At 53.7% G+C, this 20,277-nt stretch overlaps 6 protein-coding genes across 6 annotated transcripts; 3 read left to right on the top strand and 3 right to left on the bottom strand.

Annotated features, from left to right (window-relative positions):
- Positions 1-299: 299 nt before the first annotated feature.
- J4E79_001423 (uncharacterized protein) lies at positions 300-3,283 on the bottom strand (the record flags this gene model as incomplete). Its single annotated transcript, XM_049350333.1, has 3 exons — positions 300-419; positions 476-2,939; positions 2,994-3,283. The coding sequence occupies 3 exons, from the start codon at positions 3,281-3,283 to the stop codon at positions 300-302; spliced, it is 2,874 nt and encodes a 957-aa protein (XP_049215492.1).
- A 272-nt stretch (positions 3,284-3,555) lies between these two features.
- On the bottom strand, positions 3,556-7,250 carry J4E79_001422 (uncharacterized protein; the record flags this gene model as incomplete). Its single annotated transcript, XM_049350332.1, has 2 exons — positions 3,556-5,030; positions 5,084-7,250. The coding sequence occupies 2 exons, from the start codon at positions 7,248-7,250 to the stop codon at positions 3,556-3,558; spliced, it is 3,642 nt and encodes a 1,213-aa protein (XP_049215491.1).
- A 2,055-nt stretch (positions 7,251-9,305) lies between these two features.
- J4E79_001421 (uncharacterized protein) lies at positions 9,306-10,596 on the top strand (the record flags this gene model as incomplete). Its single annotated transcript, XM_049350331.1, has 3 exons — positions 9,306-9,872; positions 9,927-10,367; positions 10,417-10,596. The coding sequence occupies 3 exons, from the start codon at positions 9,306-9,308 to the stop codon at positions 10,594-10,596; spliced, it is 1,188 nt and encodes a 395-aa protein (XP_049215490.1).
- Positions 10,597-12,117: 1,521 nt separating this feature from the next.
- On the bottom strand, positions 12,118-13,437 carry J4E79_001420 (uncharacterized protein; the record flags this gene model as incomplete). Its single annotated transcript, XM_049350330.1, has 3 exons — positions 12,118-12,182; positions 12,232-13,336; positions 13,390-13,437. 3 exons carry the CDS (start codon positions 13,435-13,437, stop codon positions 12,118-12,120), a joined length of 1,218 nt encoding a protein of 405 aa, XP_049215489.1.
- A 673-nt stretch (positions 13,438-14,110) lies between these two features.
- Positions 14,111-16,819, top strand: J4E79_001419 (uncharacterized protein; the record flags this gene model as incomplete). The annotated part of the gene is made up of 3 exons (XM_049350329.1): positions 14,111-14,232; positions 14,282-16,066; positions 16,114-16,819. 3 exons carry the CDS (start codon positions 14,111-14,113, stop codon positions 16,817-16,819), a joined length of 2,613 nt encoding a protein of 870 aa, XP_049215488.1.
- A 1,893-nt stretch (positions 16,820-18,712) lies between these two features.
- J4E79_001418 (uncharacterized protein) lies at positions 18,713-20,005 on the top strand (the record flags this gene model as incomplete). Its single annotated transcript, XM_049350328.1, has 1 exon — positions 18,713-20,005. The coding sequence occupies one exon, from the start codon at positions 18,713-18,715 to the stop codon at positions 20,003-20,005; it is 1,293 nt and encodes a 430-aa protein (XP_049215487.1).
- Positions 20,006-20,277: the final 272 nt, after the last annotated feature.

Genomic DNA, 20,277 nt, shown 5'->3' with positions numbered 1-20,277 from the left:
TGTCCACCTTTGCGGTATCCAAAATAGTAGCTGTATAAAAGAGTGCCCCTCCTCTTCTCTTCCTTCCTCTTCACAACTCTGTAACTCGAGGTCAGTCTAAAAAACTCAACAAGATCATCCATGTGTTTGAAGTGTCAAATTCGGGTATAACATTATCAAACATGTGCCACTGCGGTATCCAAGATCCAGCTCCCATGACAACTACATGGCTATGCGAACGCTCAAAACAAGGCCGAAGCTCAATCGATGCACTTGCGTGGTGGTCATGTGCATTATGCTCATCAAATTCCCAGTAACGCCTAAGCAATGTCCTCAATCGGGCAGTTTGGATGCAAAACATACACGACCTTGTCGTTGCCCTCGGCCTGGCCCTGTTCGTCTGCGAGACCTTCACCCCGGATCAACATGAGGTATTGTTCCTGTGTTTTTTTGTTAGCACACAGATCATCAAAAGTTTCATGTGGCTTCGACATACCTTGACGACCTTCTTCAGCACCTTCTTGGCAAGTGCCCTCTCCCTCTCCAAGTCCTCTTGCGTCTCCATTTCGTTCTCCTTCTGTTCAAGGTACCAGATGAGCAATTCTTCCTCTTCGACACCGTCTTGTGTCTCTTCTTGGTCCTCGTTGACACGCTTGACAAACATGTTCCGCATAGCGACATACTTGTCGTGCGTGATCTTGGTCTTCTCGCGCGGCGCAACGGCTGGAGTCGCTGTTCGGTCTCGAGAGGCGTCTTCCTGGTCGTCCATTGGCGCATCAGCCTCCTGCTCTGCGGCAGCTGCCGCGGCGAGCAACGCCTCATCATCATCGTCCTCAACTTCGACGTCGTCCTTCTCGACTGAGATGATGGATTGACGGAGAAGATTGTAGGCTTCTTTGACGAACTCGGGAGTGATGTCGCTGACGCAGTTGGCCTTGGCGATAGCCTCTGAGAGACGGATCATACTCTCAAGTTGACGAACAGTGATGCGGTAACTGTTGCGACCGATACCACCTTGCGCATCATCTGCTCGTAGCTCCTTGTACTTCTCGACGAGCGTCTCTCTTGCCTCATCAGTAAATTCTGGTCTGAATGTCCTTGCGAACCGGATGTAGCGCTGGAGCTGCTCAGTGTTGAACTCTGGGTCAACAGCTTCGTCTCTGTGCTGGTGGATACCAACAATGTGCTCGGCAAGGTGGCGATCGACAGCCTCGTCGCACTCGTCCAACACTACGAAGAACAGATCGAAACGTGACATGATAGGAGCAGACATGTTGACGTTAGCACGAAGTGTTGTCTTGCGGTTGTAGCGTCCACCAACGGGGTTGGCTGCTGCAAGGATAGAGGTTCTGGCGTTGAGCGTGGCCTGGATACCGGCCTTTGCAATGGAAATGGTCTGCTGTTCCATAGCTTCGTGAATAGCGACTTGATCGGCGATGTCCATCTTGTCAAACTCATCAATAGCGCAGATACCGTTGTCAGCAAGCATGAGCGCACCGGCCTCGATCGTGAACTCTCCAGTCTCCTCATCCTTGACTACGGCAGCTGTAAGACCAGCAGCCGAAGACGCCTTACCAGATGTGTAGACAGCGCGAGGAAGGAAGCTGCAGATGTACTTCAGGAACTGTGACTTCGACGTCGAAGGGTCACCAACAATACAGATGTTGATGTCTCCACGCAGGGCCATTCCCTCAGGAGTCTCCTTCGACACACCGCCCATCAATTGAAGGAGGAGTCCCTTTTTGATGACTTGGTGGCCGTAGACCATGGGCGCTATCGAGTCGACCAATCGCATGAAGATGTTGGGCTTGTGTACCATGTCTTTCAGATCCTGGATCTCTGCAGCAGTCAGAGTACCAAGGTACTCCTCTTGTGCCTCTTCGCCGCTTGTCGCATTTGACTCAATCTGGCCCTGGCCAAGAGAAGCGAGAATGTTGCTTGCCTGACCTGTCAAGTGGTGGTTGGAAGTCTGTCCTGGAGTAGAGTGATCTGGCGAGACCATGCACGCCAAGAAGGACATGCGGTATGTCAGGTCGCGCACACCAAGGGCTTTGAGACCGCTGACACCCGATCCACCGACATCGTTGCCTCGCGTCGTGTTCGCTGTATCTCTTTGCGCTTGTGGACGCACACCTGGTACGCGGAACTGACTGACGTCTGGGATGACAATCACTGTGCCGGTGAAGATACACTTCTCGCCAGCCTTCGCTCGATCCACCATCTCTCCTCGTAGGATGACGTCCATGGTTCGGGGCATACTGCCAGTGGGTATCTCTGAACTGTTCTCCTGAATGCGCACTTTCTGCCAATCTACGAATGTCGACTGGCGAATGTCGAGACGCCAGCCCTCCCTGTTCATGCAGGTAATGTTGGGGCATTGTGTCGGTTCGGTGTATTTGAAGGTCTGTTCGATGTTCGGTACGACGGTGTTGCAGATCTCGCATACGAAGGTGGCCATCGAAAGCTCTGGCCGGACCTCAGATGTTCGTGTTGCCGTGCCAGAAATAGAAAGCAGGCTGCCGATGGACGTGGTGCGTAGCTGGCGAATACGGGAGACGAGAGGGAGGTTGTAGAAAGCCAGGGTGAACAGCTTGTCCGTCTGCTGGTTCGAAGTCTTCTCATTGAGACTCTCATTTTGGCTCGTAGCGTTTCCAGAGTTTGAAGTGCCCGCAGCAGAGGCAGTTGAGGCGGGCTGCTTGTGCTGGCGGAAGTACTTGGGCTCGTACTTTGCGATAAGGTTGTGAAGCGACCGGACCATATATGGCAGGAAGCGGTAGTATTCGCTCGCAATGGCCGCGGCAAGAATGCCATCTTCGTGCCTGAGGAGGTGTGTATAGTCGACGTAGAGGGTAGAGAGTCCGTACAGTCGCATGCCCCGTATTTGGGCGATGTAGTACTTGTCTGTGGTGGGCACGGCGCTTGATGTAGGAAGAGCCGAGGAGGATGGGTCTTCTGTGTAGCTGTTTTCGCGTCAGCATATTCGACAGCATGAAGACTGCTGTCATGAAGCTCACTTTTCGAGGAACTCCTGGAACCGCAACGAGAGCGTCTCTCCCGTCACGTCCACCACCTTGGGGATGTCTGTTCGTGGGGCGTTTGTGCGCCTGCCTGGTACTCGTGCTCCGATAATCTCGTCATCAGGGTCTCCTTCGACATCGCTGTTGGCGCCGGCGCTTTCAGAGGGGGGTCCGCGGGGTCTCGCAGACGAAGATCGCATCTGCGGTGTCCGTGCATCGTTGCCGTACGCGCTGGAGGGAGTGGGCGCGGCATCCGAATTCAGTGCGAGGTCGAGTAGGGACGACATGGTGTGTGTATGGGTATCTGATGTGGGGTGCTGTTGGTACAGGAGTCTCGCGGGGACGGTAAACACGCGAAAACGCGGTCGCGCTGTCCGAATGGGGAAGTAAGTGTGGGTCTGTGCACTCCATCCAAGCATCACGCGAAGAACAGCCGGGAGCTTCACACTGAACACGGCCGCACAAAGAACAGGCAGTAAATCTTAACTCAATAGATGCTGATTAACTTCCAAAACTGTCTTACACGCTCTATCATCCCAAAACACTCCCGAGGTCAAGATCAACCCCATGTTCCGCCACCACCTCTGCCAGCCCTCCTCTGCGCACTCAATCTCCAGTCGTCTTCACCTGCAAACTTGTTGTGCAGAGGCTGAATCCTCTCAGCCTTCTTTCGCTTACTTAACCTGTCTGTTGGCGCGACCTTGAAGAAGGTTGGCGCTGCTTCAACAAGCCACTTCGGCTCGATAGCACTGCAGAAATGCATGTATTCTTTCGTCGTCTCCACGAGTGAGTGGTATATGACGTGTTCAGCAGGCTTGCCAAACAGCGAGGAGGAGGGATGCAGGTAGACGGGTGTGCCTTCAACAAGCGTCTTGTAACCCTCGGCAGGATCTTTGCGTGCGGAGTTGCGGAAGAAGCCCGAGCATAGCGCTTGCCGGACCTTGATCGTGTTGCGACCGCATGAAACGACTTGATGTTTGTGTCGCGCCATAATCTGAAGTAACTGGTTGCGCACGTCGCGCACACGCTGCATGTTCTTGGGTATAACGAAGTTCTCTTGACACCACGGCGTACTGAATCCACCCTGTTTCCAACCATTGTACACATTGAGAAGGGTGATGTGATCGCCAGAAGGGTCGTTGAACTTCTGCTTCTTCTGGTCGGCTTGTTGTTGCTTGTCGCGTGGACGATGAAAGACGCTCTGGGTAGCGCTGATCATGGCGACAATGGTCAAGATCTCATCTGAGCATTGAAGCTCAACGGACTTGATGAGTGACTTTGACAGGGATGGATCCATTGGGAAGTCAGCCATCTGTCGACCGAGACGCGTCAGCAGGCCTTCGTCGTCCAGTGCGCCCAACTGATAGAGCTCCTCCAGGGCTGTCAACATGGTGTTCGTAGGCGGTGGATCCATGAAGTCGAAGTGTAACAGGTCGTTGATGCCCATAGCCTTGAGCATCAAAATCGTGTTTGACAAGTTTTGGCGCTGGATCTCCGGAATCGTAGTCGGCAACATTTCGTTCTGGAATGCGGCCTCGGTATACAGACGGAAGCACTTTCCAGGTCCTGTTCTACCTGCTCGTCCACTCCTTTGGCGAGCCTGGGCTTGCGAAATCGGGGTAATCTGCAGACGATCCATTCCTAGCTTTCCATCATAGGAACTCTGTTTGACAAAGCCAGGGTCCACGACATAGTAGATGCCGTCTATAGTCAGACTGGTCTCAGCGATATTGGTAGCAATGACGACTTTGCGCGTGCCGTTGGGTGCAGGCTCGAAGATACGAGAGGCCACTTCCGACGGCAAGGCACCGTAAATAGGCAGAATCATCAATTCTGGTACGTTTGGACCCAAAGCTTTCATACGCTCTGAAATGATCTCGCATGAGGAGTCAATCTCCTCTTTACCTGTCAGGAATAGCAGAATGTCACCTGCTGGCTCCGTCAAGTGGATCTGCATCACCGTGACCAGCGCCGCGTCGAGGTAGTCCGACTCTGGTTCTTTACTGTACATAACCTCTACTGGGAAAGTACGACCTGCAGGGAAGTTAGTATCTGTCTCACATACACTTCGTGGAGTCAAGACTTACCTGGAATTGAGAAGATGGGACACTTGTAGAAGTACTCCGAGAACTTGTCGGCATCCAAAGTGGCACTCGTCACTATGAGCTTCATATCCGGGCGTCGTTTGAGTGTCTTCTTCAGCAGTCCAAACAAGACGTCAGTAGCGATTGTACGTTCGTGGGCCTCGTCAAGCATGATGCAGCTGTACTTTGACAGCATGGGGTCCAACAGGATCTCACGCTGCAAGATGCCGTCCGTCATGTACTTGATACGGGTATCTGGCGAAGTCTTGTCCTCGAAACGAATCGTGTAACCAACCTCATTACCGAGAGCGCAGCCAACCTCCTCAGCGACACGCTTGGCAACACTCATGGCTGCTACACGCCTAGGCTGGGTACAACCAATGACCAGCTCGTTACCGTAGCCGGCCTCGGCCAAATACTGGGTCATCTGCGTGGTCTTTCCGGATCCAGTGTCACCGACCACAATCAGGATCTGGTGCTTGGCGATAGCTTCAAGAAGTTGGTTCCTGAACTTGAAGACAGGCAACGACTCTCGTTGCTCTTTGATGCTCATGTTTGTACGTTTGCCGAATGAGGTTTCCCTACTGTTCGTTGAGATCTTCTTCCACTCCGGTAACGCTTGGCTGGGTTCGTTCGTGCGGGTGTTGCGAAGATCGCTGGCGAATTGTCGTTGTTGCGCCATGGGATCGTTCCACTGGCTGCTCAAGTCAACATTCGCCGCCTCCTTGGCGGCCTTTTCTTGGGCTTCCTGTTGTTTGAGGTCACGACGTTCCTTCGCCAATGTATCACCAGCCATTGCAGCGCGGTTGAGCGAGCCATCAGGCGCTTTAACAACTCGAATCGGTGACAGCTCCAGAGATTGCTTGGTCTGACCGGCCAAGAAGGGTGGCTCTTCCTCACGGACTTCAATATCAACGTCCTCCTCTTCTTCAAAACCGCCTTCGCCATTGATGTGCGCGTTGAAGTCCTCGTCGATGTCGGGGTAGTCGGACTTCGGTATTACACCAGAAGCAATGAGTTGTTTTATTTCCCAACGCTCTGGTGAGGTCATGCGCTTCCGCATTCCGTTCTTGCGACTGTTGAAACCGTCCTCCACGACTGGCACGGAGCTGTCAAGTCCTGGTATTCCTCCAAGTCCTTGGGAGTTTGCGCCTGTGCCGAAGGATGCTATACGTTTGCCAGGATCAAGATCTTGACCGGTCCGCTGATCCACCTCTTTCATTGACAAGGAAATTCTGTTGTTCTCGTTCTTGATGACTTTGACCTTGACCTCTTGCCATCTCGATACGAGGTCGGAAGGGTGGTTCACCCGGCCCTCGATCATTTGTGTGACGTGTACCAGCCCATCGACCTTGCCCTTCACGCCTTGTAGATTGACGAAGCATCCGAAATCCTTGACACCTGTGACCTTGCCATCGTACACCTTGTATAACACGGGCTCGTCGTCAAGCTCGGGGGTAGGTGGTCGTCGGAATTCGTCTAGATCTTCGTCACGGTACTTCTTGCGGCTTCGTTGCTTGTTGTTTGGCTTTACGGTCCGCGTGCGGCCAAATTCGTCCTCGAAGACCAGCTCGTCGTTCTGCGGTCTGCCTCGTCGCGGGCTCCTCGATCGCGAGCGAGAGTACGACCGGTCTCTCTGTCTGTGTCGCTTACTCCTGCTCATGTCGTCGTCGCTGTCGTATGGGCTCATGCTTCTTTTCCGCGACCTCTCCTTGGGCTTGCTGCTTGGCCCCTTCCCTGCCAGTCCCTCCAGCATCGCAAACGTATCGTCTAATGCGTCGATCTGTGTTGCTTCCTTCTCGGGCTCGTCGTCTGCCACCTCGTATTCCACGTCCTTGTCCGGTATCGCTAGGCCCTTGAAAACGCGCGTTTTGCGGTCTGTCGCATCGGTGCCGTTTTGCCCGTTTGCGCCAGCTTCTTTTGTCCCCTTGTTCTTGTACTTTGGATGAAGCGTCAGAATGAGACGGTCAATGCTCTCTACCAGACTCTGGGGGAACTCTGCGCCCATGGCCTCCAGCTGGTTCTTGAAGTCTGTGACGCCTTTGCATGTCGCGTGCTGATCGATAACGAACTCGGCGAGCGTCTTATCCGAAACACCGACGTGGTTCTGGATTTCGGAGGTGACTTTCGAGACGAGCGATAAGAACTCGAGGTTCGCGAGGTCGTCCATGGCTGCGATTTGGCCCGTGGCGCGCTTTTCCTTGGAATGTTGGAGTGTAGGATATTGTCTGCAGACTACATCCACTTGAAAAGATGCGAAGTGAATGGCCTGACTTCAACGTAGGCTTCCGGGTGTTCAGCTTTGTTTCTTGTACGATGCGACCTCGTCCGCGGCGCGCGTTCGTTTGGATAGTCGGGGTGTAGGATCTGTGGATGCCGTGGTCGCAGGGGGATTTTGGGTATTTTCTGGTTTGGAGATGTCGCGCGAAAATGCTACGCGACGCCTCTTTCCTCCTCCCGGTGTGGCTGCGACAGAGTGGTGTGAATGGCTGAAGGTGTTGGATCGTCAAGAAAGTTGATGCGGCTCGGCAGCGATTTCGCGCTAGGCTCCAGTCCCCGCGCTGGCGCCGTTCCAAGATTCCACGATGTCTTGCATCCATAGATCTTTCGACCACCGACATCCAATTCCTCGCCCGCATCGCTTAACCCTCCAGCTGTCTCAGCGTATCTCGTGATACTCACGATCACTGTCACGATGGTGTTTGCACGCATACACCAGTTTATCCAGAGGACGCACGAGAGAATGTTACAGCAACCCTTGAAGACTTCGTTCATCCTGCTCCTCTTCAATTACGGGGGTTATCGATTTATCTCCCACTGGAACCCAATAATCGAACGAGCGCGCATAGCCAAGCAGGCGGAAATGGGACAAGCGGGCACAATGAGTGAGGGCACAAAGGCGCATACATACGCTCCGGACACTGCTGCAAGGACGCGAGTGGAAGCTGGACAAAAGTCCGGCGGAAGTTCGATTCAATGGATGAACGTGAACGGTGTACCCATCCCATTCATCGGACCCAAGTCGACCAATTAAGAACAACATCTTGCTGGTGTATCGACAAATGTTTGACTGGATCGCATCATGCGTCGAACGTAAGCCTTGGCTTCAGTGTATCGCAATCATGGAATTCAGTAAAACCTCATCTCAACAACCAACGCACACCACAATCATGTGCTGCCAGTGCCTGGAGGGGGGTTTTCAAGAAGTGCCAGCTATCAGTGGGTTTTATAAGGTGCCGCCCGCACGGAATACTGGCATCAAATACCGCAGTGTTCGAGTGAGGACACTTGCTTGAGATATTGAGCTCTGGTATGGGGACTGTAAGAACCGACAGTGGAACAAGGAGGAATTGGAACGTCCCTACATCGTTTTGCGACAGCATTATCGCACAGCCACAACTTCCACGCTACCGAGGCCTTTGTTTCATCTCGCTCTGGGATTCAATGGAAGATTCGAGAGCATCTGCAAGTCTGTTTCTCAATACACCGACTTGCAGCAAGAGTGAGGGGTGTCAATATCCTGGAAAGGGCCGTCGGCGTTATAAGGTGGTCCGAGCACCACGATGTTGAATTCGAAGCACAGGATCGCGTCAAATTGCATCATCTCACTAGCGTCGATCCCACGCCAACTCCAACATACCAGCTGTGATCTGGTACTGCAACTACAGTGAGAGAAAAGCTCTTGGCTTTACGAAGCACGGCAAAGATGACTTGGAAGGCGGGATTCCAAATGATAACGGCTTTCACACTCAACTTCTTCTGTATACATCAATTTCGCAGTGTTGGACTTGCAGCTCAGTATCTTGTGCCTTGCATGCTCTGACCGTATGCGGCTGCAGCTCGATGCTAGTGGCATGCGGCTCAGCGTCAAGCTCGATCGGCTGTTATATTGTGTGCGATGGCGCAATTGGCCCGATATAGCAGTAACTCACGGTGACATGAATCACACGTATACTGTACTGAGGTAGTACATATAAGAGCACGTTTCTTCTCTCTGGGCTCTCATCTATTATATACCATTCTCTAGAGACCTCACGTTAACATATCTTCCCTTCTTCGATTGACGATACATCATCTACCAACGTCCACTGGCAGCCACATCCCACTGCCATACTTCTTGTATTGCCTTCTAGAAGCACGTCTCATTTGAGTGGCAATAACCTACTGCTGTGTACTACACAGTACTCGTAAGCACCCGGATATCCTATCTACCCCAGCAACAACGATGGTGCCAGGACTGGTCGAACCCCACTACCAACCCACCGCTACATCAACATCTCTCCCAACAACAAAGTCTAGCAACGCCCACAGCTATGTGCCTGGGCGTACCACTGTCAAGAAGTATGCTGAACCGTACAAATACGAAGACCTACGACCACACTTCCCCAAGATCACATGGCCAGCCTACACTGAAATTCCCTACGCCGACAAAGGCCAACTAGGTGATCCTAACTTCAAGAACCTCCTCGCAACCGCCACAGATGTCTTCGACTATAACCCAAAGATTGGTACTGAGATACACGGCGTTGATCTAGCAAACCTCACAGATGCTCAGAAGAACGACCTTGCACGACTCATTGCCACACGTGGGGTAGTGTTCTTCAGGAACCAAAAGAATTTTAGCATCGATGAGCAAAGGGAGCTGGGAAAATACTTTGGTGAGCTGCACAAGCATGCTACAACTGGTGTGCCGAAGCGTGAGGGCTTGGAAGACGTTCATGTCATCTATACCGGCGAGGATAGCCCGGATCTGCGGGCTTTGTTCACACCATCGTTCCTCTGGCACTCTGATGTAAGACTTCGATACCACATCAAAAGAGACACAAGTTTTACTGACCCGAACCAGGTAACATACGAACTCCAACCTCCCTCCTACACATCCCTCAAAGTCCTCACCGGTCCACCCCGTGGCGGCGGCGGCGACACCCTCTGGTCCTCTCAATACGCAGCCTACGACATGCTCTCACCCCACATGCAAAAGTATCTCGAATCGCTCACGGCTCTCCACTCTGCTGAGCTGCAAGCCCAAGGCTCACGCGACCTCGGTCGAACAGTCCGTCGCGAACCAGTCACCACAGAGCACCCACTCGTTCGGACGAACCCGGTCACGGGCTGGAAGAGCATCTTCTTCAACCCGGGCTTTGTGACCAAGATTGTTGGTGTGCCAAAGACGGAGTCGGATCATATCATCAGTTTCTTGACTGAGATTGTGGCGACGAGTCCCGAGGTTCATGCGAGGTTTCAGTGGAATGAGGGGGATGTTGCGTTTTGGGATAATAGGGTTACGGTATGTTGTGTCTCGTTCTTCGAAATAACGCACTGCTGACATGGCGTAGAACCACTCCGCCACTTACGGGTTTGCGCCTCACCGTCGACACGCTGTCAGGGTAACTGTTCGTGCTGAGCGACCCTACCTCGATCCAAACAGCCGATCACAGGAAGACGAGTTGAGTGAGAAGTATGGGGTTCGCAAGGCGAATAAGGATGGGAGTGGTGTTGTGAACTACAACGACTGAGCGATGAGCATCCCATGGAATAGCGTGTCAACGTTTTTAGGCATTGATGATATGAGCGTTCTTTAGCGAGCATGTGTTGGTAGCGCTAGTATGCATATAAACAAGATTCTTACCCCGTTTTTTCCTTCTTCTCTTCATTCAAGTTTTCCTCTTACATTCCTCCAAAATTGAACATCTCAACGCCCCATGGCGAGGGGTCGAGCTGAGCGCGAATCTCAAATACGATGAACACATGTGTCGAATGGGGACACTTCCGATCTGTGTCTGACATCCTACCAAAACGTCAATCTTATCCTTGAATGTAATTCTTCGACCAAGCAGCAGCAGTCAAAACTGGAAACTGAAACATAATGTTTGTGATAACACTGAGTCGGATTTCCTGCTTCATGACATCGCGCTCGGGTTTTGGAAAACATGACGCCTTCTCGCAAATCACCCATACATGATTTCTACCATTACGCGACGGCTATATAAATCATACTTGTTATCATCCACTTCCCTTCTTCACCAACTTTTGGGTTCGTTATTTCCGAAATCTGTATCAATACCTGCTATGTGTGGGCGAGATACCCAAAGCTTGAAAACGAAAAGTGCATGGGAGAAAGCGAGTACAAGAACATATCAGAAGAATACACACACGTTCCGCCTGTTGTGTTCGAAAGCCCCATCGAAATGATCACCTCTGCGTTCTCATGTCTGAAAATTCGGCAATTACTTTCACACCACGAACGCGGCATTGTGCGTCATTTCAATAAGCTCATCGGGTTTTTCCAAGGTTGTTTTGGACTGATGACCAAAGCCAAGCTGGGATATCGAGACGTATAAAACCCCGTCTAACGTCCTCTCCTTCTCTTCATTATCACACGATGTTGATTGCCAATTCAACCTGAAAATGATACCGTATCGACTACATGTGTTGTAAGCAAGTCTGTCTGAAAGTCATGATGAACGCAACCATGTCTGTGAACAGCGAGATTTGAGAAAGGATATGCGAAAAGCTCGAAATTCCGAGCCCATGGGATCCAGGTTTTGTGAAGTGGTTTTTCAGATGTGATAGTGATGTCTTCAATGTCTGCATATGAATGCGGTCATTAGTCTACAGTCATCAATTACACCCATGCATCAATTCAACAAGACGATACATATATGACCGCCCTCGCCCACATTGGCATGCCGTGCCAAGACAAGCAGCCAACAATTTGAACCGCTACCAACGCCAATCCAACCATACACACCGATATTGGTTCGGATCATCCCTATGAGGGCCACTTGGGCAACGAAGATTTTCCCTGATTTACCTGGGTGAACCGCCCAGTAGGCCGCCGCCGCCTGATGATGCAAGTGGCCAGTAGTATCAGGATTACGAAGACGAAGAAGACAATTTTCACAACACGCCAAACCTTGGCTGCAGTCGAGAGTGGTGCGCTTGACAATAAGTCAGAACCGGTGTGTCAAGAAAGTGGATAAATTGAATGTTGTTCGGATCGAAGTAGGACGAAGGACAGACGTGAGATTGAGCGCTTATTGCTCCTTTTCGTACCCTGCTGGCTTCTCCATGCCTTGCATTTCGTAGAAGCGAGATGTGCCTGTGACGTGTTAGTATGTGGATATTGGTCAAGGGTCCTGGCAACTTACAGCTGTATCCGTTCCAGTCAAAGTTGTCCTTGGGGTTACAGGAGCACTTGTGTTCGAGGCGGTATTGCTCGCCCGTTGGGCAATGTGTGAATGGGACGTGATAATAGGCAATGTCGTTGAAGAAGTGGATCTCGTCCTTTTGTAGTAGCAGACCGGCGGCAATGGAGTGCACGGGAGCATCGCCCCATCGCTCGTAGAAGAAACCACCAGCATGGTCGAGAGAGGTGAAGAAGTCAATGTAGGCGTCGGAGCGGAGCCAGTTGAGGTTGCCGATCTCGAAGTTGGACCAGAAGTGGCAGTGGTTGTAGGTCTCACCGCCGTCGTCACTGAGGAACTTCATGCCGTTGTCCTTAACAATGTGCTGGGGGTAGTGCTTCGTGAAGTTCTTGGTGGCGTCCCAGAGGGTAGGAATGGTCTCGACGTATTCGTAAAGACTGAGGGTGAAGCTGTACTTCTTCTTGTTGTCGGCCATAAACTTGAAGGTATCGTAGTTGATGTCGCAGTAGAGCTCGACGCTGGGCTCGACGCGCCAGTACCACTCGTAGTCGAGCATCAAGGGATGGCGGAAGAAGAAGCCAGACTCGTAGCGGCACATGTGTCGGTAGCTGACGGAGTCGCCGTAAATGATCTTCTTCTCCTTCATGGTCTCGCGGACCTTGGCGGCCTTGTCCTGGTCAATCCATTCGGGGAAGGACCAGTGCTCTTTAGGAATCTTGCCGTACTTGGTCTTGCCGGACACAAGAGCAGATGTAACCTTCTTGAATTGGTCGTCGAACTCGTCGTCGTTGAGGAAAACCCAGTCGTAGTGGAACTTGCGGTTGAAGCGGTCTTCGACTTGGCGGATGGACTTGGCGATTTCCCAGACATCGGAGTTGCGAGCGAGGGTGACGAAGGTCGCGTTCATGCGGTCGCCAGGGGCGGTCGCGGGAGGAAGGCCCTCTTGCTCGTTGGGCGTGGTGCCAGGCGCGACTTGCTGGACTTCATCGTTGGCGACGGGGGCGTTGCCCTGGGGAGGAGTGGCAGGCGATTTGTTGTCTTGGTAGACTGGCCAGCTTGCGGAAGGCACAGACGACGAGGAGCCGATGAAGTAGAGGAGGACGAGGGCCTGGGTATGGTCAGTCGCTGCTTCCGCAATCGTCACACGGTGCCGGCACGTACCACTACGGCAAAGACAAGGTAGCGGATATACCGCTGGTTGCCGGCCATGGCGGAATGGCCCTGAGGCTGCTGCTCTTTGGGCTGCTTCTTTTCGGTGACGTTGGAGCCCTCCACTTTCGCTGCTCAATTGCCTTGGCTGCGGACGATGTGTGGGGTACGGAGGAGGCGTGGACGAGGTGTGAGACGTCTACGGGTAGCCCTAGGGGTGGTGCCGGACGGACGCTGTCGGCGCGTTGGTTCCCCGGAGTGTAGGACTACAGAAAAACGAGCGGATGCGAGACGCGGGGAATGCGCATCAGCCAGTAGTCGAGGTTGAGGTGGCAGGCAACGTGAAGGATGGAAGACACGAGGTGGATAGGAGTCGTCGACGGGCGCCGTAGTAATGTAGCCACTTCGCAGGGAGTCGGATTCTTTGGGTAAGGCCGGGCCATGCCGCCAATTGGGAGCAAGCCGCGATGGAGCCAACCTGGGTTCGCAGTACCACAGGCACAACCTCGCCCACCCACTCCGTCGCTGTTACTGTACCCTGCGGCGTCATTCGCCTGTCGCGAGTTATCTGCCCATCTGCCGCCATTTATTTGTGGGTGCGCCCATGCGACCGCGGCCCTGCCAATCTGCCTTTACTTAGTAGCCCAACGTCACCACTTTCGCGTGTTAAATATCACTTCGACCGCCGCATAAACACCACCACACCAACCCCCACCGCCGGGTTCCGCCCACCATGTCTTTCTTCGGCTTCGACCCCAGCGGCCCGAGAGACCGCGGCCACGCCTCCAATGCGCCCGGGTTTGGCCAGCACGACGCCTTCGCCGCACTGGGTGGAGGGGCAGCCGATGACGATGTGTAGGTCGCGTCTCACGTAGCCCACAGCTCCCACTTACCCTATCCACAGCATCGACTTCGAGGAGACGTACGACGGCCTAGGCGACCAGCTCGACGACGATGCCGATGACCTCAACGACGACACCTTCGGCGGCGGCCCTGCCACGCAGCAGTCAGTCGGAAAACACTTCGACTTCGCCGGCCAGACCTCTGCGGTATCAAACACGCTGCAGGAGGAGCAGATGCTGTACCAGGCCCGTCAGAAGTACCCCCAGCAGCAGCACCAGCAGCAGCAGCAGCAACAGCACCATCAGCAGCAATACCAGCAACAGCAGACCCAACAGTACCAGCAGAGACCACCCGTCCCCCAGGCGTCGAAGCCAAACCGCACTGGCTACGAGAGCTACAAGGACCCCGAATATATCCCTCAGCTAGAGGCGCGCGCCGATATCTGGGGTCTCAAGCCCAAGCAGCCCGCTGCGCAGAGGCAGCCTTCGCCGCAGCCCCCCGCCGCTTCGCAACAGCCCGCGCCCACCAGAAAGGCCATGAGCATGGAAGAGGTCGAGGCCATGATGCGCGCTCAGTCAATAGGTACCCCTCCAGTGCAACAAGCCCCGCCTCCAGGCTTCCCAGGATTTGCGCAACAACAGCAATTCGCCCAGCAGCAGGGGCAACAGTTTTCCCATGGACAGCCCCAGTACCCCGGTATGCCAGGACAGTTCGCGCCCCAGATTCTGCAAAGGCCTCAACAGCAGCAGCCCGCTCAACAAATGCCGCCTAGACAGCAACAGCAGCAGGTCCGCGCCGAGCTCCCCGACCAACCCGTCCGATCCCAGCCGCCCCAACAGCCCACCATCCTACAGCGACAAAGGCCCCAATCCAACGAGCCCGGCGCTCAACAGCAGCGCCAAGCAACACCCCAGGCTCAGGCCCAGGGCACACCCACCCAGCCTCGACAGATCTTGCAAAACCCAAACCGTCTGTCAGGACAAGGCCAGCCTATCGTTCAGAATGCTCCCCAGGGTCCTCGTGGTGTTCCAGCAGGACACAACCGCGGTCCGTCGTTCCCCGGAATGGTCATCACCCACCCCGAGCAGCTTCTTCAGCTATCTGAGGCCGAGCGTGCCGCCTTCCTCGAAGAAGATGCTAAGCGGGCTAAGCGGAACCACAAGATTGCTCTCCTAGCAAAGGACAACGGCCTGATGACGCCGCAGGACAAGAACTTCATCACCCGAATCCAGTTGCAGCAACTGATGACCGCGACGGGCAACCTGGAGGAGAGAGGACCTGAGGCAGCTATTGCAGAGGACTTCTACTATCAGGTCTTTACCCAGATCCGGGGTGCGCCACGCCAAAACCCCCAGCAGCCAGCAAGCCAATTCGCTCAAACATACCTGTTCCAGACCAACAACAGGTTTGGCAACCGCAGACAAGGCCGAGGCGGAGACAACCACATGCAGCGCATGGAGCAACAGATCCAGCGCGCAGTTGAGGCGGCCAAAGCAAGACCAAAGGCTAGGCAGCTTGTTGTGGAAGGCAGTCTTGGAAAGATTGCGTTCAGCAACTCCAAGACCCCTCGACCGCTGCTCAATCTGAAGCGGCCAGAGACGAACGATAAGCTGCCGAAAAACCACCGGTCTTCCATCGCTGACCGGAAGGAGGCTCTTCGCAACATCGAGGCGGTGTACAAGACACTCATGCAAATGGAAGACCACGAGCGGGCAATGCCACCGCCGATCCAAGAGAGCAGCCCTCCTGAAGCCATCCAGGCACACATGGAATGGCGTTCGAAGATCGAGGCGCTCCACCAGCAACTGTGGTTGAACACAAAGATCATGGAGCCCATCAACCCTGCGTATGTTGTGATATTCCCAAAGCCTCTTTCTTGCTAACAAACTCTAGCACACCGCATCCGTTCATCTCCATCCTTTCACACGCCAAGGGAAAGAAGGTACTTCCACGACTTTTCCGCCACATCAACGAACAGGAGCGCATCACCGTCGTCACTATGATCGTTGTCCACCTAGATGCCCTTTCCGTAGTCGGCCGTGCTATTGCTACACCCGAGGAGCCTTTGAGTGCAGCGATCCGAGAAGAGGTTGACCTTTTCTCTAGCACTGTCATGTCGCCTCTCCACGCGCACATCTCAGAGGCGCCGTTGAACATTGTCATCGGCCTTCTTGGTCTTGTTCTGGACCGCACCAACCTCCATACTGTGGCTCGAAGCAGGATCGGGCTCACTCTCCTCACATTCCTCATCTCTCGCGCCGAGCTTCTTAAGCAGTCAGCTCCCGAGATGGTTACCGACTGGCAACAATGGACGGCACTTTACAACCGTCTGTTTGACGTCATCGAGCCTGTTCTTCCTTATTTGTTCCCAGGAACCATCAACGACACCGACGACATGTACATCTGGCAGTTCCTGGCTGCAATGGGTGTGGGCGCCAGTCCCGAGCAGCAACAGAGGTTGGTGCTCGGCGTCAAGGACCGCGTCATGGAGACGGTCTCTGTTAGCAAGGCCTTGCCCGCTGAGATGGCAAGCGCACGTACGGCCAACGTGAACCTTTTCATGAGGGCCATCGGTCTAGATGTGGAACTGCTTGGATGAACACGTTTGATGATCAACATTTGAGCCATACCAACGCCATCCAGACGCCACGCATCGCCCTATGCAGGCGGCCGATGTTCGGAGTACGAAGTTCATGCCCAAGGGGTTGGACGCCACCGCACTTGAAGGTGTAGCACCAAGTTACACACCCATCGCTTGGATGTGGTGTGGACGTTGCACAATTCGCGCAGAGCGAAAGATCTGAGAGCTGGCAGCGGTGAAGTTGGGTGTGCGGGTGGGCGTTGATGTCGTGCTCATGATGATGAAAAGGCATCGGTCGGCGCGTTGACGACGTAGGAGGAATGTCACCTTATGATAGAACAAAAGCGCCTTCATTCAGTATTCGAATATATGCATTGATTTCATGCAATGCTCCTTGCCTGTCAGTGTCAAAACCTTGAAGTGTCTTTCTTCCGCGCCCGTGCACTTGCGGTTCCCTTTCGTGACGACACCCTCTCTCGCTTGTCTAGAACGATGAACTTGCTTCTCTCAGCGCCACCGGCGCAGCGTGCGGACTGTTCTCCACAGCGCTCAATCATGCTTTGCGCAATCTTCTCCCCTACGCCGCTGTACCAAAGAATGAAGTGGAGAAGCTCGATCATCCACGCCGACTGGCGCCGGCCATTCGCCCTTGAACGCGACGGCTTGCGAAATCAGGGAAAATGTCGCACCAGCCTCACCAACAGCTTCAAAGCCCTGATGTTCGAAACATGAACCTCGCATCGGCGGATGCCCAGTCTGTTTGCTTGCCGAGATAAGTGGCGCGAAACCGCGATGAAGCATGTTTGTAATGATGGAGCATGTTTGGGAAGACGCGCATCAGGTTGGTTGGTCCTGGAGAAACTGCAAATCCGATCCCGCAACATGACAGTTAAGCTTCGCCGCGGCTGCTTGTCTGACATCCTGGATGTACGAGAGACATGGGAAGACTTCCGGCTTCTCGAGTTGCGGGTTGGCGGGCCCTTTGTTTCATCCATGAGGCAACGCCCAGTTAGCTTGTCTGGTCTTGGCATTGCGAAACACCGTCCCCCGGGCTTCGTCAGCTCACCCGTTCATGCTCGTTGACGGCATGACCGCGCGTCGTCAACTTCAAGCGACTCGGCGAGAAGAGGCGTACCTCTCCAGAACACCAGAGCAGCCACAATGGTCAGTTGAAATGAGGTGGCTGACAGAAACAACTTTCTAGCATCACCAGGCGCAAGCTAGCACTACCGTTCGAGAGCCTCTCGTGCGACTCTGACGTTTGTCGGTACCACGGTACTGAAACGTACCTGCAGTCGGAGCCCTGCCTGATGCTAGCTCTCTCCACATTTCTTCAACAGCGTCAAGCTGGACGCGTAACGACCCCTATTGCCTTATCGATACCTCTCCGAGGAGGCTCGAGATGCTTTTAGGCCAATCACATCGCCGTATCTAGACCCATAGACCCCGTTTCGCACGATTAGTAGCCAACTAGACGGGCTTCTAGATTTCTGTGCCTGAAAACCTGACAGGAGCTAGGCTTGATGTTCCCCATGGATCATCGACAATGCAGCACGCGTAGCGTTTTGTCTGCTGCCGCGTGGATCTCAGCTTGGCCTTGAGTGTCGAGTTAGCGCTCCCAGATCATTCATCATGCGTCGGCATCGGTTCGGATTGCAGGCTCAGGTTTCATCCTTCTCGAGTTTCACTGTCTCTACATCGTTGGTCGCATAGACGTTCCTTCTTTAAAAGCACTCTTTTCGCACCCTCCTTGAGAACCGTGGACTACCATCAGGCCGAGCCTTCTGTTCTGTTTCTTTCGAGGAAGTTGTGTTTCGTTTCGTACCTTCCTTTCTTTACCCCATTCTCTTCTTTCCAAACGACAGGTTCTTCCAGCCCGGCTGCCGGTCAGCATTAGCTCAACAGCTCAACATGTTTTCTCTACGATTCTTATTCTTCGTCACTCTTTTGGCGGCCGTTGTGCTTGCCGCTCCCGCCCCTGCCCGCAAGAGGGGTCTCCAGAAACGCTCGTTCAAAGTTCCCAGGCAAATCAACAGGGCCCACCCGACTGGACCTAATGGCGCTGCTGCTATGAGGAAGGTGTTCAGGAAGTACAACTTCAAGGTCAAGGAGGACTTTATGGTCAAGGAGGGTTTCATCTCGTTCTCAAAGCAGAGCCAGAACGTGACCGCAGCTGCTGCCACTGGTGGCAACAAGACTGGCAGTGTTGCAGCCAACCCTGAGGACAACGCTGCTCTGTTCTTGTCGCCTGTCGATATTGGTGGTCAGACCCTGAACTTGGATTTCGACTCTGGTTCTTCCGATCTTTGGTGTTTCAGTACTGAGCTCGACCCGCAACTGATCGGCCAACACTCCGCTTTCGACGCATCCAAGTCTACTTCCTTCAAGGCCACTGCCGGTGCTCAGTGGAAGATCAGCTACGGTGACGGTTCTGGCGCTGCTGGTATCGTTGGCACTGACACTGTCACCATTGGAGGTGTCAAGGTTGAGGGTCAGACTGTCGAGCTAGCCAACCAAGTATCCCAGTCTTTCGTCCAGGACACCAACACTGATGGCCTCGTCGGTCTTGCATTCTCCAACCTCAACACTGTCAACGACGGAACCAAGAAGACCCCCGCAAAGACCTTCTTCGACAACGTCATGCCCAACCTAGACATGCCCGTCTTCACTGCCGACCTCGACCCAGATGGCACCGGTGTTTACGAGTTCGGCAAGATCGATGCTACAAAGTTCGAAGGCGACATGGCATGGATCCCAGTCAAGGCTGACACTGGCTTCTGGCAATTCGGCTCTACCAAGTTTGCCGTCGGCGACCAGCTCTTCGAGAACCCTCAAGGCTCCGACGCCATCGCCGACACCGGTACATCGCTCCTGCTCGTCGACCAGCAGGTTGCCGAGGCATACTACTCGCAAGTCCAGGGTGCTCAGCTTAACGCTCAGGTCGGTGGCTTCATCTACCCGTGCGGTACTGCGCTCCCTGACATGAGTGTCGCAATCGGCGACTCATACATGGCCAAGATCCCCGGTAGCCAGATTACTTTCGCCACAGTTGATGCGGCCAACACGACCTGCTTCGGCGGTGTACAAGGCAACCAGGGTGCCGGTCTGCAGATTTACGGTGACACAATGTTCAAGGCCCAGCTCGTTGCTTTCAACGGAGGAAACCAGTCTCTCGGCTTCGGTCAGAAGCCTGTTCCCAAATAGACGCGCGTAGCTAGTGGAAGGAAATACAGTCCTACTCGCATGTACATAGTTCAACACCCTTTGCACATTCACATGAAAATATACAGGACAGCCTAGAACAAATCATGGCCCAAATAAGCCACGAGTTAATGAATCAAGAAATCAAATCATCATCAAATTCTCCCTGCTCCTTCCTATTTGTGACATTGCGTGACTACGAGCGAGTGACCACGTGGACGCCAAGGCAGATACAGCGAAGAAGGCGCAACCATCGCAATCGACACTCACCATTT

This window comes from Alternaria viburni (assembly GCF_023758015.1).
Source record: "Alternaria viburni strain BMP 2772 chromosome Unknown scaffold_2, whole genome shotgun sequence".
Classification (NCBI taxonomy): domain Eukaryota; kingdom Fungi; phylum Ascomycota; class Dothideomycetes; order Pleosporales; family Pleosporaceae; genus Alternaria; species Alternaria viburni.
Note: the sequence above shows the minus strand (reverse complement) of the source record. Positions and strands in the feature narration are given on the sequence as shown.